The 12156-nt window shown below is 50.1% G+C and overlaps 1 protein-coding gene and 1 non-coding gene across 2 annotated transcripts in view; both read right to left on the bottom strand.

Moving 5' to 3' along the window:
• The window catches only part of Slit3 (slit guidance ligand 3), a 584776-nt gene that overhangs the window by 81782 nt on the left and 490838 nt on the right, over positions 1-12156 (bottom strand). The window contains 2 exon segments of the mRNA NM_031321.1: positions 1055-1205; positions 10928-11091. Coding sequence (NP_112611.1) covers positions 1055-1205; positions 10928-11091 — 315 coding nt within the window.
• Mir218-2 (microRNA 218-2) lies at positions 6291-6400 on the bottom strand. Its single transcript, NR_031930.1, has one exon. It is a non-coding gene; the product is annotated as a microRNA 218-2 (primary transcript).

Here is a 12156-nt window from a genome sequence, read left to right as displayed (position 1 = left end):
CATGGGGCAGTGGCCTCCTGCATCCTGTGCACAGACACACATTCCTATTTAAACTCACAAAGACCATGTATCTGCCTCCATTTTATGGGGGTACCAATGGTAGCCCAAACACTCCTCACTCCCGAGCCCAAGGTGCTCAGCTCTTGCCTGACTCTTCTGTCAGCTCAAGGTTTCTGTTCTCACTGTCCCTGTGTGCCTGGAGCCTTGCCGAGGTCCCCTCCAATGACCAGGGCAGCCAAAGAAGGCAATAACAGCCAGAAGTCTGGCACAGTCTATGCAGGGCTCACTCTGTGCCAGGAGTCTGGAGGAATATTGTGTTGTGTCTCTTTCTAGACCTTCTGAAGCGTAGAGGGAGACACCATGTCCCCATCCCCCATCCCCTGACATGGTGGGGAAATGGTCTGGTGGGGTAGGTCTGGAGGGGACAGAGAGGTGAGGTAAGTATCAGGTTGGTTTAGCACCACAGGCAATTCCTTATCCTCTTCAAGTTTTAGTTTATCCCATTTTATGCCCTGAGAGCTTGTTTGGAGGTTCTATTGGGGAAATTCATCCACCGTAGCCACTTCTAAGGTACACACATGGAGCAGTGAAGCAGGACAGGGACACCCACCTTGCTGGCCACATCAGTAGAATCAACCCTAGTGATCAATGCGGGTGATGGATGTTACACCTTTGCCAGGTTTTGAATAAATCAATGTCCCTTTCTAGGGGCTATTAGGAGGTTCAGATACATTTAATCATCTTAGTTGTATTTTTTGCCTAGTAATAATTTTTATTTAATATCTATTTTTTTCTGGAGATTCTGTAGGCTCCCAAGGGCCAGCAGGTGCATCTACTTAGTCCACTGTAGAAATCTAAGCTTAGAGCAATTCCTGGTTTTATAGTGAGTGTCCAGAAAGCATGTATAAAACCAATGAATGATCTACACTTGTAAGCAACGTGCATATATATTTCTGGTGTCTTGCTTCTCAGCCAAGTACACAGAAGACCCTACGTGGCTTAACTCAAAGCAACTAGTGGTGTATAACGAGAGGTAGGGAGGGGTAGGACTTACAGGTCAGTGGTATATTCAGGGAGGTGGCTCGGGATGCGGGAGAGCTTCTGGTTGGAGCAGTCCACAATGGTGCCCTCACAACGGCACTTCTCGGGGCACACTAGGTCCATGAAGCACTCGCTGCTGAATCTGTTGCGATAATCCTCCGAGCCTATATGGGGCCAAAGAGGGGGTCATCATCATTTCAGTTTCCAGGTACAAGGTCCAAAGTTGTGGGGAGTGAGGTAGTTGGATGAATTGGAATGTGGTGTTTGTGTGTGTGTTTGCACACCCATCACAGTTGTGTCTCTGAGGAATGCGTATTCTGGAAATGTGTGTGATGCTCAGGCTTGGGAGGAACTGCTTATATGGTGGGTTGTAAAATAGCAGGTGAAACTGATGACCATTCGGCCATCTTGCCAGCACTCCCCACGGCCCTCATCTATGTTGTTTCCACATGGTCTTTTGCCATTCGTCTTGTGCTGTCTTCCAAGAAGCCAGGCTTCAGATCTGTGGGCTCCTATGCTTTTGTGGGTCAAGACACCTACACAGAATCCAGCCTACAACTGCGGGAGATTCCTTGGCTCTACGATGCTTTCCATCTACAGACTGGAGATTAAGGTTGGACTTTTGTGGGGGCTACTGGAGGGTGAGACTAAGGTTTGAGAAAAAGTTCACACACTTAGAGGTCTTCCTGGATTTGCCGACAATGAGTAAAGGAGGCAGATATTATTTGATATTAGATGGTAACTGGTGTCTGACCTTGACGTCAGTAAGGATTATGCACTAGGGTATCTGGAGGCCACCGCTCTGATGCTTTGGGAATTTGGCTTACTGCTGCCTGAGCCTTCTTTGTTTCATTTTAAGAGAAGCCAGATATTTAAAATATATCGGCAACGAACCCAATTCTTAAACACAGTGAAAATGCAAACGCATCCGAAGGTCAGACCTGACTTCCGCTTATCGAGGAAGTTCTCACCGATGCCAGTAAAGGGCCAGTACCCAGGAGCTAGAAGTTGGGGCTCAGATTTATTTATTTTCAAATTTTCATTCCTTTCAAGGTCATTCTGTAACGGCAACGGGTCTGACAGTCTGATGTCTTGCCTGCCCTTGCGGGGGTGGGGGGGAGCTAGCCAGACCTCTGTGAGCCCACGAATCATGTCGGTGGCAATAGGGAGGGGCGTGTGGCTCTCCTTGTTGATGGTGTTAGCCTTATTCACTCTCACACTCACACTTCATTGGCACTCGGCTAGGTGCAAAATGTGAGCTCAGTCCATGTTTGTGTAAGGCACGAGTGGGATGCCACGGGCACCTGAGGATCCTGTGCGCACCTCTGAGATGCTTGAGGGCACGGACCCCAGGCATTTCGTGACTTGCTTTGAACCATTGGCCTGGCAACATGGAGTGGGAGGAGTCCTCAGGTTTTTGCCGTGCGTTTGTCCAGACTTTGCAGCTTCCTAGCTCCTACTTCCCAGGGGTTTGCGAAAAGGTGAGAGTAAAGCAGGGTCCCCAGGAAAGGGACAGGCAAAGTATGCAAGATCGTGTGGAAACATCTGGTAGTTAAGAGGCCACAGAAACACCAGTGGAGCTGGTGTCCGAGCTGACATTTACTGCACTTGAACCAGCAGCCTGCTGTTATTCCCCAAACTTCAAATGGGTCATTCTCCTTAACCCCCAAGGTTAGCGCTTGACTTCGTAAATGAGGACCCTAAGATTGATGGGGCTCTTGGTGCGTGGCAAACGCACTAGGACTAGCTTTCAAAGACCCGTGCAGCTGACGCGAGGAAGCTGAAGTGTGCCTTGTGACTGAACCTTTACTCCCCTGTCTCTAGCAACAGCCATTAAGTCTGAGGTGGTGGAGGCAGACTGGGTCTCTCCTCTAGTGAGCTATGACAAGGAAGCAGACAAATGGCCTCCTCCCTCGCTCTTGCGTTCTCCGCTTTCAGACATCTTCGCTGATGATCGGGAACACAATGGGGGTAGGGGTGGGGGGCGCTCATTCTCGTGAAGTCAGGAATATGGAGTCAGAAGTCTGGGTGCATTCCTTTTATTCCCCTACCTTCCCACCCACTTCCTGTATTTCCCTTTGTGCCCCTAGGCTTGTGTGAACAGAACCTATGCATATAATTCACAGTTTTAGAGCAGCCTCCTGGTGTAGTGTCTTATATAAATCTCCTTTCCCTTGCCTGCACAACTTGCCCTACTGAATAAACCCCGACCTTACGTCATTTCTCGTTAGACGTATCAGAGTGCTAGGTTATATGCAACTCCCACCCAATGAAAACCCATTCTGGTCCTGTTGGTGGCGCCACACGGCGGTGATGTAGGGGGGCATTTTGAATGTGCACGGTTATGTTTCCTTCAGAGCACGTCTGTTAATGGGGAACTTGCAAAACAGAGGAACCCTGGCTACCGATCGAAGGCAGAGAGACAGGAGGGGGCCGGGTCTGCACTTCACTGCCAGCCTGCAGACGTGAGCCGGCTGGGGACGGCCGCCTATTAAATGCATTTTCGTTTTAATCAAGGTGAGAGCAGTCTGTAGTTAGCAGGAATCGCTCTCAGTAGTATCGTTAGGTTATAACTGGTGGACCTCTGCCGTGGAGCCGCTGACCCATTTTAATGAAATGATTTTGCAATTAGATTCGATGGACTAATGTGTTCTCGCCAGCATTTTCCCCTGCTGTTTTTGTTATTGCCCTGGTTTGTAATAACGAGGGGGTCGGAGAGTGATATTTTATGTGAGTGGGAACCAGAAATGTTAATAATGGTGTATGTACATAACCAAAAAAGTTCATTTCCCAGTCAGAGCCAGCACGAAATGCCACCTCCGTCACTTCATATTTCATTACGGAAGCTACCCGGGGTTCCTCAGAGCCATTTGTCATACCTAATGCTCGTAACTACCCAAAAGTATTTTTACCTTTTCCAGAGCTTTAAAAGTCAATTTCGATCTCGACGCATATTTGTAACTGCCAGAAATACTTTGGGGGGAGAGAGAACCAACTGAAACAGGTTTCAGCTCCCTCTCTTCTGGGTGAGCTCAAGTGGGCGGGATCTTGCAGGATTCCAAGACAGGCCATAAAGTCCAACCCCAGCTGGAGGTGGCCTCAGAGGATCTGAGGCCACCTGGCTGTTGCCTGCCTCTGCCCTTGTAGCCCTCTTCCCCGTCTGCAGACATCTCAGAACAATAACACATGGTACACAATCGGAGACAAACTTTAATAGACAGGTCAGGTGAATGGTTAAGATCCACAGCAATGATTTTTTTCCCCCTTTTTTACTATATCCCTTTTCTACATCTACCTCCGGGAGGGAAGTGCGAAGCATCTATAGGGTCAGGCTCAGGCCAGCAGATTGGCTGGTCTAGGGTCAGAAGTATTAAGGGACACAGATAGGGTGGCTGCTGCTGCTGGCTGGCTACACTGGATGCTAGCCTTTGTGCAGCTAGCATGCGGACTGGAAGTCACACATTCATTATTAATGTGGTCCACAATGCGTGTGTCCAGAGTTCTCCTCCGATGTCCCAAGCATCCCCTAGATGGCTGGGATGAGAGGAAGAACTAGGGGTGGGAGTGTTCAAAGGCCTGTCGGGGTTTATCAGCTTGAAACAAGTAACGTGGACAAGTAGAGGGACGAGTCGTGAGTGGCGAATGGAAACAGGACATCGGACACACAGACACCCTTTCCTGGGTCAGGCTGGGGGAACCAGACACTTGTGGTTGAGAAACACTGCTGTTTTAGAAGGAGCTTGGCTATCATTTGGGCAAATCTGTCCCTGCAGCTCAGTCACCTTCCCGAAAGCAGAGGAAGAGCCCATGGTGCAGCCCCAAGCCTGCTGCCGTACATCGTGGAGATGCCGGGGAAGGGCGCTATCATGGATTCTTTCCCGGAGACCTGGCTGGCCCTGGCACGATGCGGGCAGTGCTAAAAATGTTCCCTCTGCAAGGAGGGGAAGGACACTTCTCTATGTGGGAGGGGTTGCCTATATCCACGAGATCTTATCTTTTTTTTTTTTTTTTTCGGAGCTGGGGACTGAACCCAGGGCCTTGCTAGGGCCTTGCTCCTGCTAGGCAAGCGCTCTACCACTGAGCTAAATCCCCAACCCCTCCACGAGATCTTATATGATCCTGTTTGAGAAGGAAAAGCGCATGAATAATGCTTTCTTTCCTGCTTTACTCCAGTCACTTCTAATAAGAGGTGTAAGCTGGAAATAGCGTGTGAAAAGCATCTTCAACCCCCTATCCATTCAAAGTTTTGAAAAATGTTCTATTCGAGGCAATGAGTGCCCAGAAGAGGGAGAGCTAAATAGCACGGAGGCAAAGCCCAGCCAGCTGGGATAACCCTGGGCCAGTTAGTTAATCTCCTGCCTCAATGCCCTTATCTGTAAAATGGGATCTAAAGTATCATAAAGGGTGATGATGGAAAACAGCCAGTGGCCGACCAATAGTGGGTATACCTTCCAGCATTCAGAGAGTCCAAGAGGACGGCCATCACTATCAGTGTCTGGGGCCTTTCTCTGAGCCACAATCAGAGAGGGGATAGTATGTCACATAGCTTGGTGGGGGCACAGAATCCGGCTCCTGCTGCTAAGTACAGTTGTGCTCCCATCTGTGCAGACCTCGCCTGGTCTCTGAAATGGCGCCATACGAAAAGCTCTACACCTCCATGCCAACTATGTCCAAGGCTAGGAGAACAGTTGGATATCGGGGTTCACCAGGAACTAAGTCTAAGTAGTCATGTGGAATGAGAGCTGGGGTCAGAAGGAAGCCCCCTTTCAAGCTCCACGTCTCAGACCCACGTCTGTTCTACCCGGTCTCTACCTGCATTCATATCAAATGGAACGCACACTGAGAGAGGTGGTGGTGAAAGTCATGAGCGACTCACCCTCTGCATTAGCTGCCACTTGGTGTCCCTGTGCTGGGATTCTCCCATGAAACCATGGGGCATATATATACCTCAGGTACACTTGTCTTCTTCAAATGGGAAGTCGGAACCTAGCTGTCACTCCTGGGGGTCCCACAAGACCAGAATTGGAGCATGGTGACTACATTTCATTAAGTTATGTGGATACTCTTAGCATGGCCCCCGTGGGTTTCTCTAAACTGCTGTCACCATGTACCTGGCTCCTTCAGGATTCCCACCCACCCCTTCCCTCTGGGAGTTAAGACTGGGAGAAGTGGGTCTGGCAGGCGCGGTGATCCAGAGCAGAGAAGAGTCCAGCGGTGGTGGTGGTGGCGGCGGCGGCGGTGGGCCATGCTGCAGGAGAGAGCGATGCTTTCCGCGGTGCTTGACAGAACCATGTTCCGTTTCCATCGTTCCACCACATGGTTAGATCAAGCACAAAGGAAAGCCCCGCGGCAACTGGTCAGAGTCAAGGTCAGGAAGCAGCGTCAGAGAGAGGACAGGAGCGCTCAGAGGAAGCAGCGTGGAGAAGCAGAAGCCAGAGCAGGCCCCCACTGAACGTGATTAGTACCAGTAGTGCGGTCCACTGGATCCTGCTAAAGACAGGGGCCCCGCCTCCCAGTGCCCTGCCCCAGGGAGACTCAGCAGGAGAGAGGGACAAGGTGGGAAACCTTCAGATACTCATATCCATGAACATCCTGGCAGCTGACGCACCAGTTACATACTGAACCAGGATTGAGCCTGTAAAATCTGTCCCATAATATAAAAATTGGCGAAACCTCTCCTCATGCTTTGTGACATGGGATGGATCCCATTGCTGAAGGGCTCCATGGCAGTCCACTCCCTTTAAATAAAGACATTGCCCCTAGTTCTCAATGGCCTAGCACAACATGTCTGCAGGCAAATCCTTCAACATTCTACAACTGGGGAGGTTCCTGGGTACCCTTTAGGTACTCCTGCCCCGCCTGGGCTGATAGTTCAGATGGTTTGAGGTGCAGTAGAGGAGAAGTTGTGGAGTGAAAAGCAACCCCATCTCCGATAGACAAAGAACAGAGCCTGGGCGGGGCCTTAGGTCTGGGAAGGAGACGCCTGTCATCACCATGGTCTGAGAACTAATTCACAAAGGTAGAACTAATCATGGAGGGTGGTCAGAGGCTTCTGACAATGAACGGGCTTTTGTCAGACTAAGAGAAGGAAAGGGCCAGAGAACGAATTGATTAGCCTCAGAGTAAGACATCTAATTTTAGGTTCCTTTTGATTTCTAGATCCTTTCTCTGGCTGGGAATCGTGGGAGAGGGTTCGGTAGGCCTGGTCTACTGATCTTACATGCCACAGACTCAATCTTTGTATCTTGTCTTCCACAGCTCAGACGTGTTCCCACTTGGCATCAGGCCGGAGCTGTGCATATCTCAAGGGAATGGAGCCACAGCCCACTCTGACCATCTCTGTTTGATAGGAAGGACAGGTCACTGTCCTCTACCATAGTTTTGGGGACTGTCTTCCTTGGCCAGGTGCTCTGGTTCTCAGCAGCTCAGCACTGCAGGTTGTGCACACTAATGGTCCAGCTAGCGTATGCACACCCGTCCGCCTCTCTTTCCCCACCCCGATCTGACAGACCGCAGCTAATAATGGTGATGTGGGCTCTATTGCAGCTCGACACCTGGAGCTACTGGGCTCTGTGGACACTCTGATTCTAAGATGTTTCCCGTGAGTTTGATCAGGGCCTCCCAAACTTAAAACAACATCCTTGTGTGGCTGGGAAGGTGAGGCAGAAGGTAAAAGGCAAGTGCTACCAAGCCTGGAGAGCCGGGTTCCATCCCCAAGCCCCATATAGTAGATTAACAGACTCCTAAAAACTGTCCTCGGATCTCTATACTTACGTTGTGTCATGACACACACACACACACACACACACACACACACACACACACGCACGCATGTGCACATTAAACAAAGAGAGTATAATTTATAACGTTCCTTTATAAAGGAATTTATAAAGTTCTGGCGCTCTCTTTGCTTTTCTAAAAGGACAGGGAGAGACCCAGATGTAAATGATCTGGAATCTTTCATACTAGGACTCTTCTTACTATGCTCAAAATGATAGCCCGAACTTAGCGTATTTCTGCTGGGGGGGGGAGGGGTCTCAATTTTCTCTCTAGAGTGGACTGGATGAACTCTGAGGTCTCTAAAGTGGCCCTGTGTTGTACCCAAAGAGTCCTGCACTTTCTATAAAAACAGCTCCTTTTTTTAAAAAAGAAAAAGGGGACAGCTTTTGTGAAAAAGAGGGACAGCCTGATAGAAGGCAGGCCACGTCCTTCAGCTGCAAAGTGCACCCTGAGGGTGGGCCTGGTCTGAAGGACCTAATCTGATGGTGACATTACTCCTGCCCGGCAGCATCCACCTCTAAACTGATCTTGGTCCGGGATGGTGGATGCAGCTGGTAGAGAGGCAGAGCAAAGTGGCTGGGAAGCCAGACACCCTACCCAGGGATGTTTGCAGGAGCAGCCCTCAAATTGGTTCCTAATCGCATCAGCTGTCTTCTCTGGGGGTGGGGGGTGCTTTTAGGGGAAAGTAAAATGCAGAATTATTATCTGTCAGCTCCAGTCCATGTCACCTGCCACCCCTCACCCCCTCCCCTTTCTGGGGCTTCTTAGAAACATGGATCTTTAGATCTATGGTTTCTGTATCCTCTCAAGTCCAAGGTAGATATATATGGCTTCTGGTATTTCTCAAAGCCATCGTAACCTCTCTGCTCTTCCTGCAAAGCTATATAAGAACATATCAAATACTCCAAGTTAAGCTCATTTGGGCTCTGAACACCACTACCTCTATACCAGCAGGCTTTCTACTTGGTATTTTTTTTTTCTTAATGACATTTTACACAAAGTCAATTCAAGACTTCTGTTTCTCTTCCTTTTCTTTCCTTCCTTTTCTTTCCTTCCTTTTCTTTCCTTCCTTTTCTTTCCTTCCTTCCTTCCTTCCTTCCACTTATTTCTGCCCCCTCCATAGGAAGCCGGGATCCTGTAAACACTTGGTCCCCCTAGATTCAAAACTAGCTCAACTCTTTCCTAGTTCCGCTGTCTATTTCTTGTTCCCTGCTCTTTGCTCGTTCTCTATACATCACCCATACCTTGCTACCTGTCCCAGCCTCAGTCAATGTTAGGTCACTGCCATGATGCTGATACTATGGGGCATAAGTCACTGGATCCAGTGTTGACTGTGTCCCCTCCATTGCCACCCAGGGTTTTGACTCCATCTGAGGCCCTGGGCTTTGGCAGGACACTCATGAGACTGAAGGTGGCTTCCGGCCCTCCTCTGACTTCCTCAACTCTTTCTATGGGAACCACTGACTGGCCAAGCTAATTAACTCGGCCCCAAGTAGGCAGAGAAAAAAGAGCAGATAACTCTGGGGATAGTCACAGCATTGGAAAGGGACAGTGTGCTATGGATGACATGGGGAGGTATCTGAGGAAAGTATTTGGGGGGTTAGAAGTGGAACCAAGAGACTAAGAAGAAAGTAATTCAAGTAGGCGGCCCACCCGCTGTCCTAGATTAACAGAGTAGTCATAGAACCAGATCTTCATACTGCTTGCTGACTGTGATGTGAGGGTGACCCTTCATCTTGGGGCCCTCAGCTCTCTCTGATATAGAGCAGGATCTTACCTAATGGACTACTAAACTAGAAGAAGCAAATCAACCCAGGATCACTCAGGACGGTGTTCCTCACAGGCAAAATGTCTGCTCACTGAGGCCACTATGCCGGAGAAGGCAAACAGGCAACAAGTGTTCGTACTACCACAGAGTCCCTGCCTCTCTCTAGAGCCTCTCCAGGTATTTGCTTCTGCAGGTAAAAAATAAGGGGGTTGGGGATTTAGCTCAGTGGTAGAGCGCTTGCCTAGCAAGCGCAAGGCCCTGGGTTCAGTCCCCAGCTCCGAAAAAAAAAAAAGAAAAAAAAAAAGATAAAAATCTCAAGTGTATCGTCCTGGTGACACACATTAGAGAATGTGACTTGAGGGATAAAAAGAACACGGTACGAGGAAGCCCAAATCTGCCTTCTGATCTTCTGAGGACCAGCCACCCGTCCACCCCCGTGCCAGCATTGTTCCCGGGGAAACACACTGACGGAGCACCCTCTCAGGTGGGTGGGAGCACGGTTCTTGCCGAGAGAAACGCTGTCGGGGTTGGCTCGTTCTATCTGGGTACCTTCTGCTGTCCATTCATCAGCCATAGTTGAGCCCAGAACAGCACAGCCCTGATCTTTTTTAGTAGAAAACCATAAAACTGATAGCAATGTCTTAATTGCTAGCTCATTGGTGAAGGAGAGACCCCCCCTTTCTTTCCAAGGTGGGCTGAGAAGTCTCTTTCTGTTTGTCTCTATGTCCTTCCTGGATGAGTGGGGGATTGGAAGGGGAGACAGTCTCTAGACAGAGCTGGGCATGGGAGCACATGTTTTGCTTCTTCCCAGTCTGCTGTCCCCCCTGTCACTGGAGAAGAGCCATCTGCTTCAAGGAGGTAGGGAAGGTGCTTGTGAAACCTGTAACCCAACCCGTTATGGTTGAGGGCTCTTACCAAAGTGTGGCTGCAGCCTGGTTTGGGATGTATTTATTTCTGGGCCAATTGGGGAATCTGCTTCAGAGACAACAGAATAAATCCTGGTCTCCTCTCAAGTGCGCGTGTGTGAAAGGCCGCCCAGCTTCCACCTACTCTAGGAGGAGCAACTGTGTCTGGGTTCTGTTTCTCCCCAGCTGCCCCCCCCCCACCCCCCAACCCCCATGCTTTTATTGTGTGAGTGTGTTTTATTTTAAATCCATAAGGTAATTGGTTTTCTGTAGGACTAACTGAATTTCCCCAATTTAATTTGCAAAGATGCTCCCAGGAGCCATTACAGCGTTTGTTGTCCTCCAGATTGGATTATTGGCCTCTCTGGGGCTGCTGTATTCTGAGTCAGAAAGTGCCCCCCCCCCCCCCCCCCCGCTCCCATAACCTGATTACCTGAGCAGCGGAACTTCTTGCTTTTGATCTGGCTGATGCGCTTGTTGGCCAGCCGGCGTGGGCTGCTGCAGCGGGCCCCGCTCGTCTCAATGGGGTTGTCCTGGAGGTAGTCGGCCAACCACTTCAAGTGGCAGTCGCAAACAAACGGGTTTTGAGCTAAGTGGCTGAAAGAGGGACACGGGGCTGTTAATCTGGAGTGACCTGTGGTACCTCGCCTCACCACCACCCTGTCTTGCGCTGGGCCCTAGCAAACGGGTGTGAGGTCCTTTCTCCACTGTCCCCGCCAAGGAGGTCCGGAGCGGGTGGCATGCCAGCTTTCAGAGAGGATTCAAAGGAAGGGTCTGAGGCCAGCTGCCTGCCAAAGGCAACACAGGTGCAGCCAACATCTGGTCTGGGGAATCAGCTTCCCAGGTGTCCCCTCTCGGGGCAGGGCCCCCTGCTGTCTGGCTTCACTTTGCCCATGCCATGCAAGTGGAGAGCTTTAGGGTTTAAGCTTACAGTGACAAGCATTTTATTTCTCCAGCCTTGGCGATACCAGGCACATAAAGCAGCTGGCTTGGTGACTGGCTTATGGTGGGTACTGCTGCCACGGTCCTTATCATCACGGGAGTGCAGAGGACCTCCGTCCCCTGAGCACTAGGCATAGAGTTTCACACTGGTCGACATTCAACACCCAGCCTCTGTCCTCACTCTGTATCAGTTCCTGCCTCTCACCACTAAGGTAATAAATGCCGGATCACTTCCAGGGTCTCCAGAAGACCTCCAGGCTCATTGTAGGCCTGGGGCTGGCGCTGGAATCTGTGGTTGGAACTGTGAAGACCACAGACTTGAGGATTCGGGTGGTCTGCTTACCTGCAAGACTTACACACACCAGCAGTACTTGGGAAGTAAGGGTTGGGGTATGTGTATAAGACATCCCCAGAAAGCCTGTATTAGAGGCTTAGCTCTGTAGGCTGTGGGGAGCTGCCAGAGGGTGGGGATGGGTTCTCATAGAGATAGAGAATGCTTAGAACCCTACCATGGCTACTGTGGTTATGAACACGGCTTGCAAGTTCTGCCAGGATCCTGCTTCATAGTAGCTTTAGTCTTTTAATCTATCTGTCTGTCTGTCTTTATGCCCATCAGAAGATGCCATCAGATCTCAGTATAGATGTTGTGAGCCACCCTGGGATTTGAACTCAGAACCTCTGGAAGAGCAGCCAGTGCTCGTAACTGCTGAGCCAGCTCCC

Source organism: Rattus norvegicus, chromosome 10 (genome assembly GCF_036323735.1).
Source record: "Rattus norvegicus strain BN/NHsdMcwi chromosome 10, GRCr8, whole genome shotgun sequence".
In the NCBI taxonomy this organism is placed as follows: domain Eukaryota; kingdom Metazoa; phylum Chordata; class Mammalia; order Rodentia; family Muridae; genus Rattus; species Rattus norvegicus.
The sequence above is the reverse complement of the archived record's forward strand: the minus strand, read 5'-3'. Positions and strand labels throughout refer to the sequence as shown.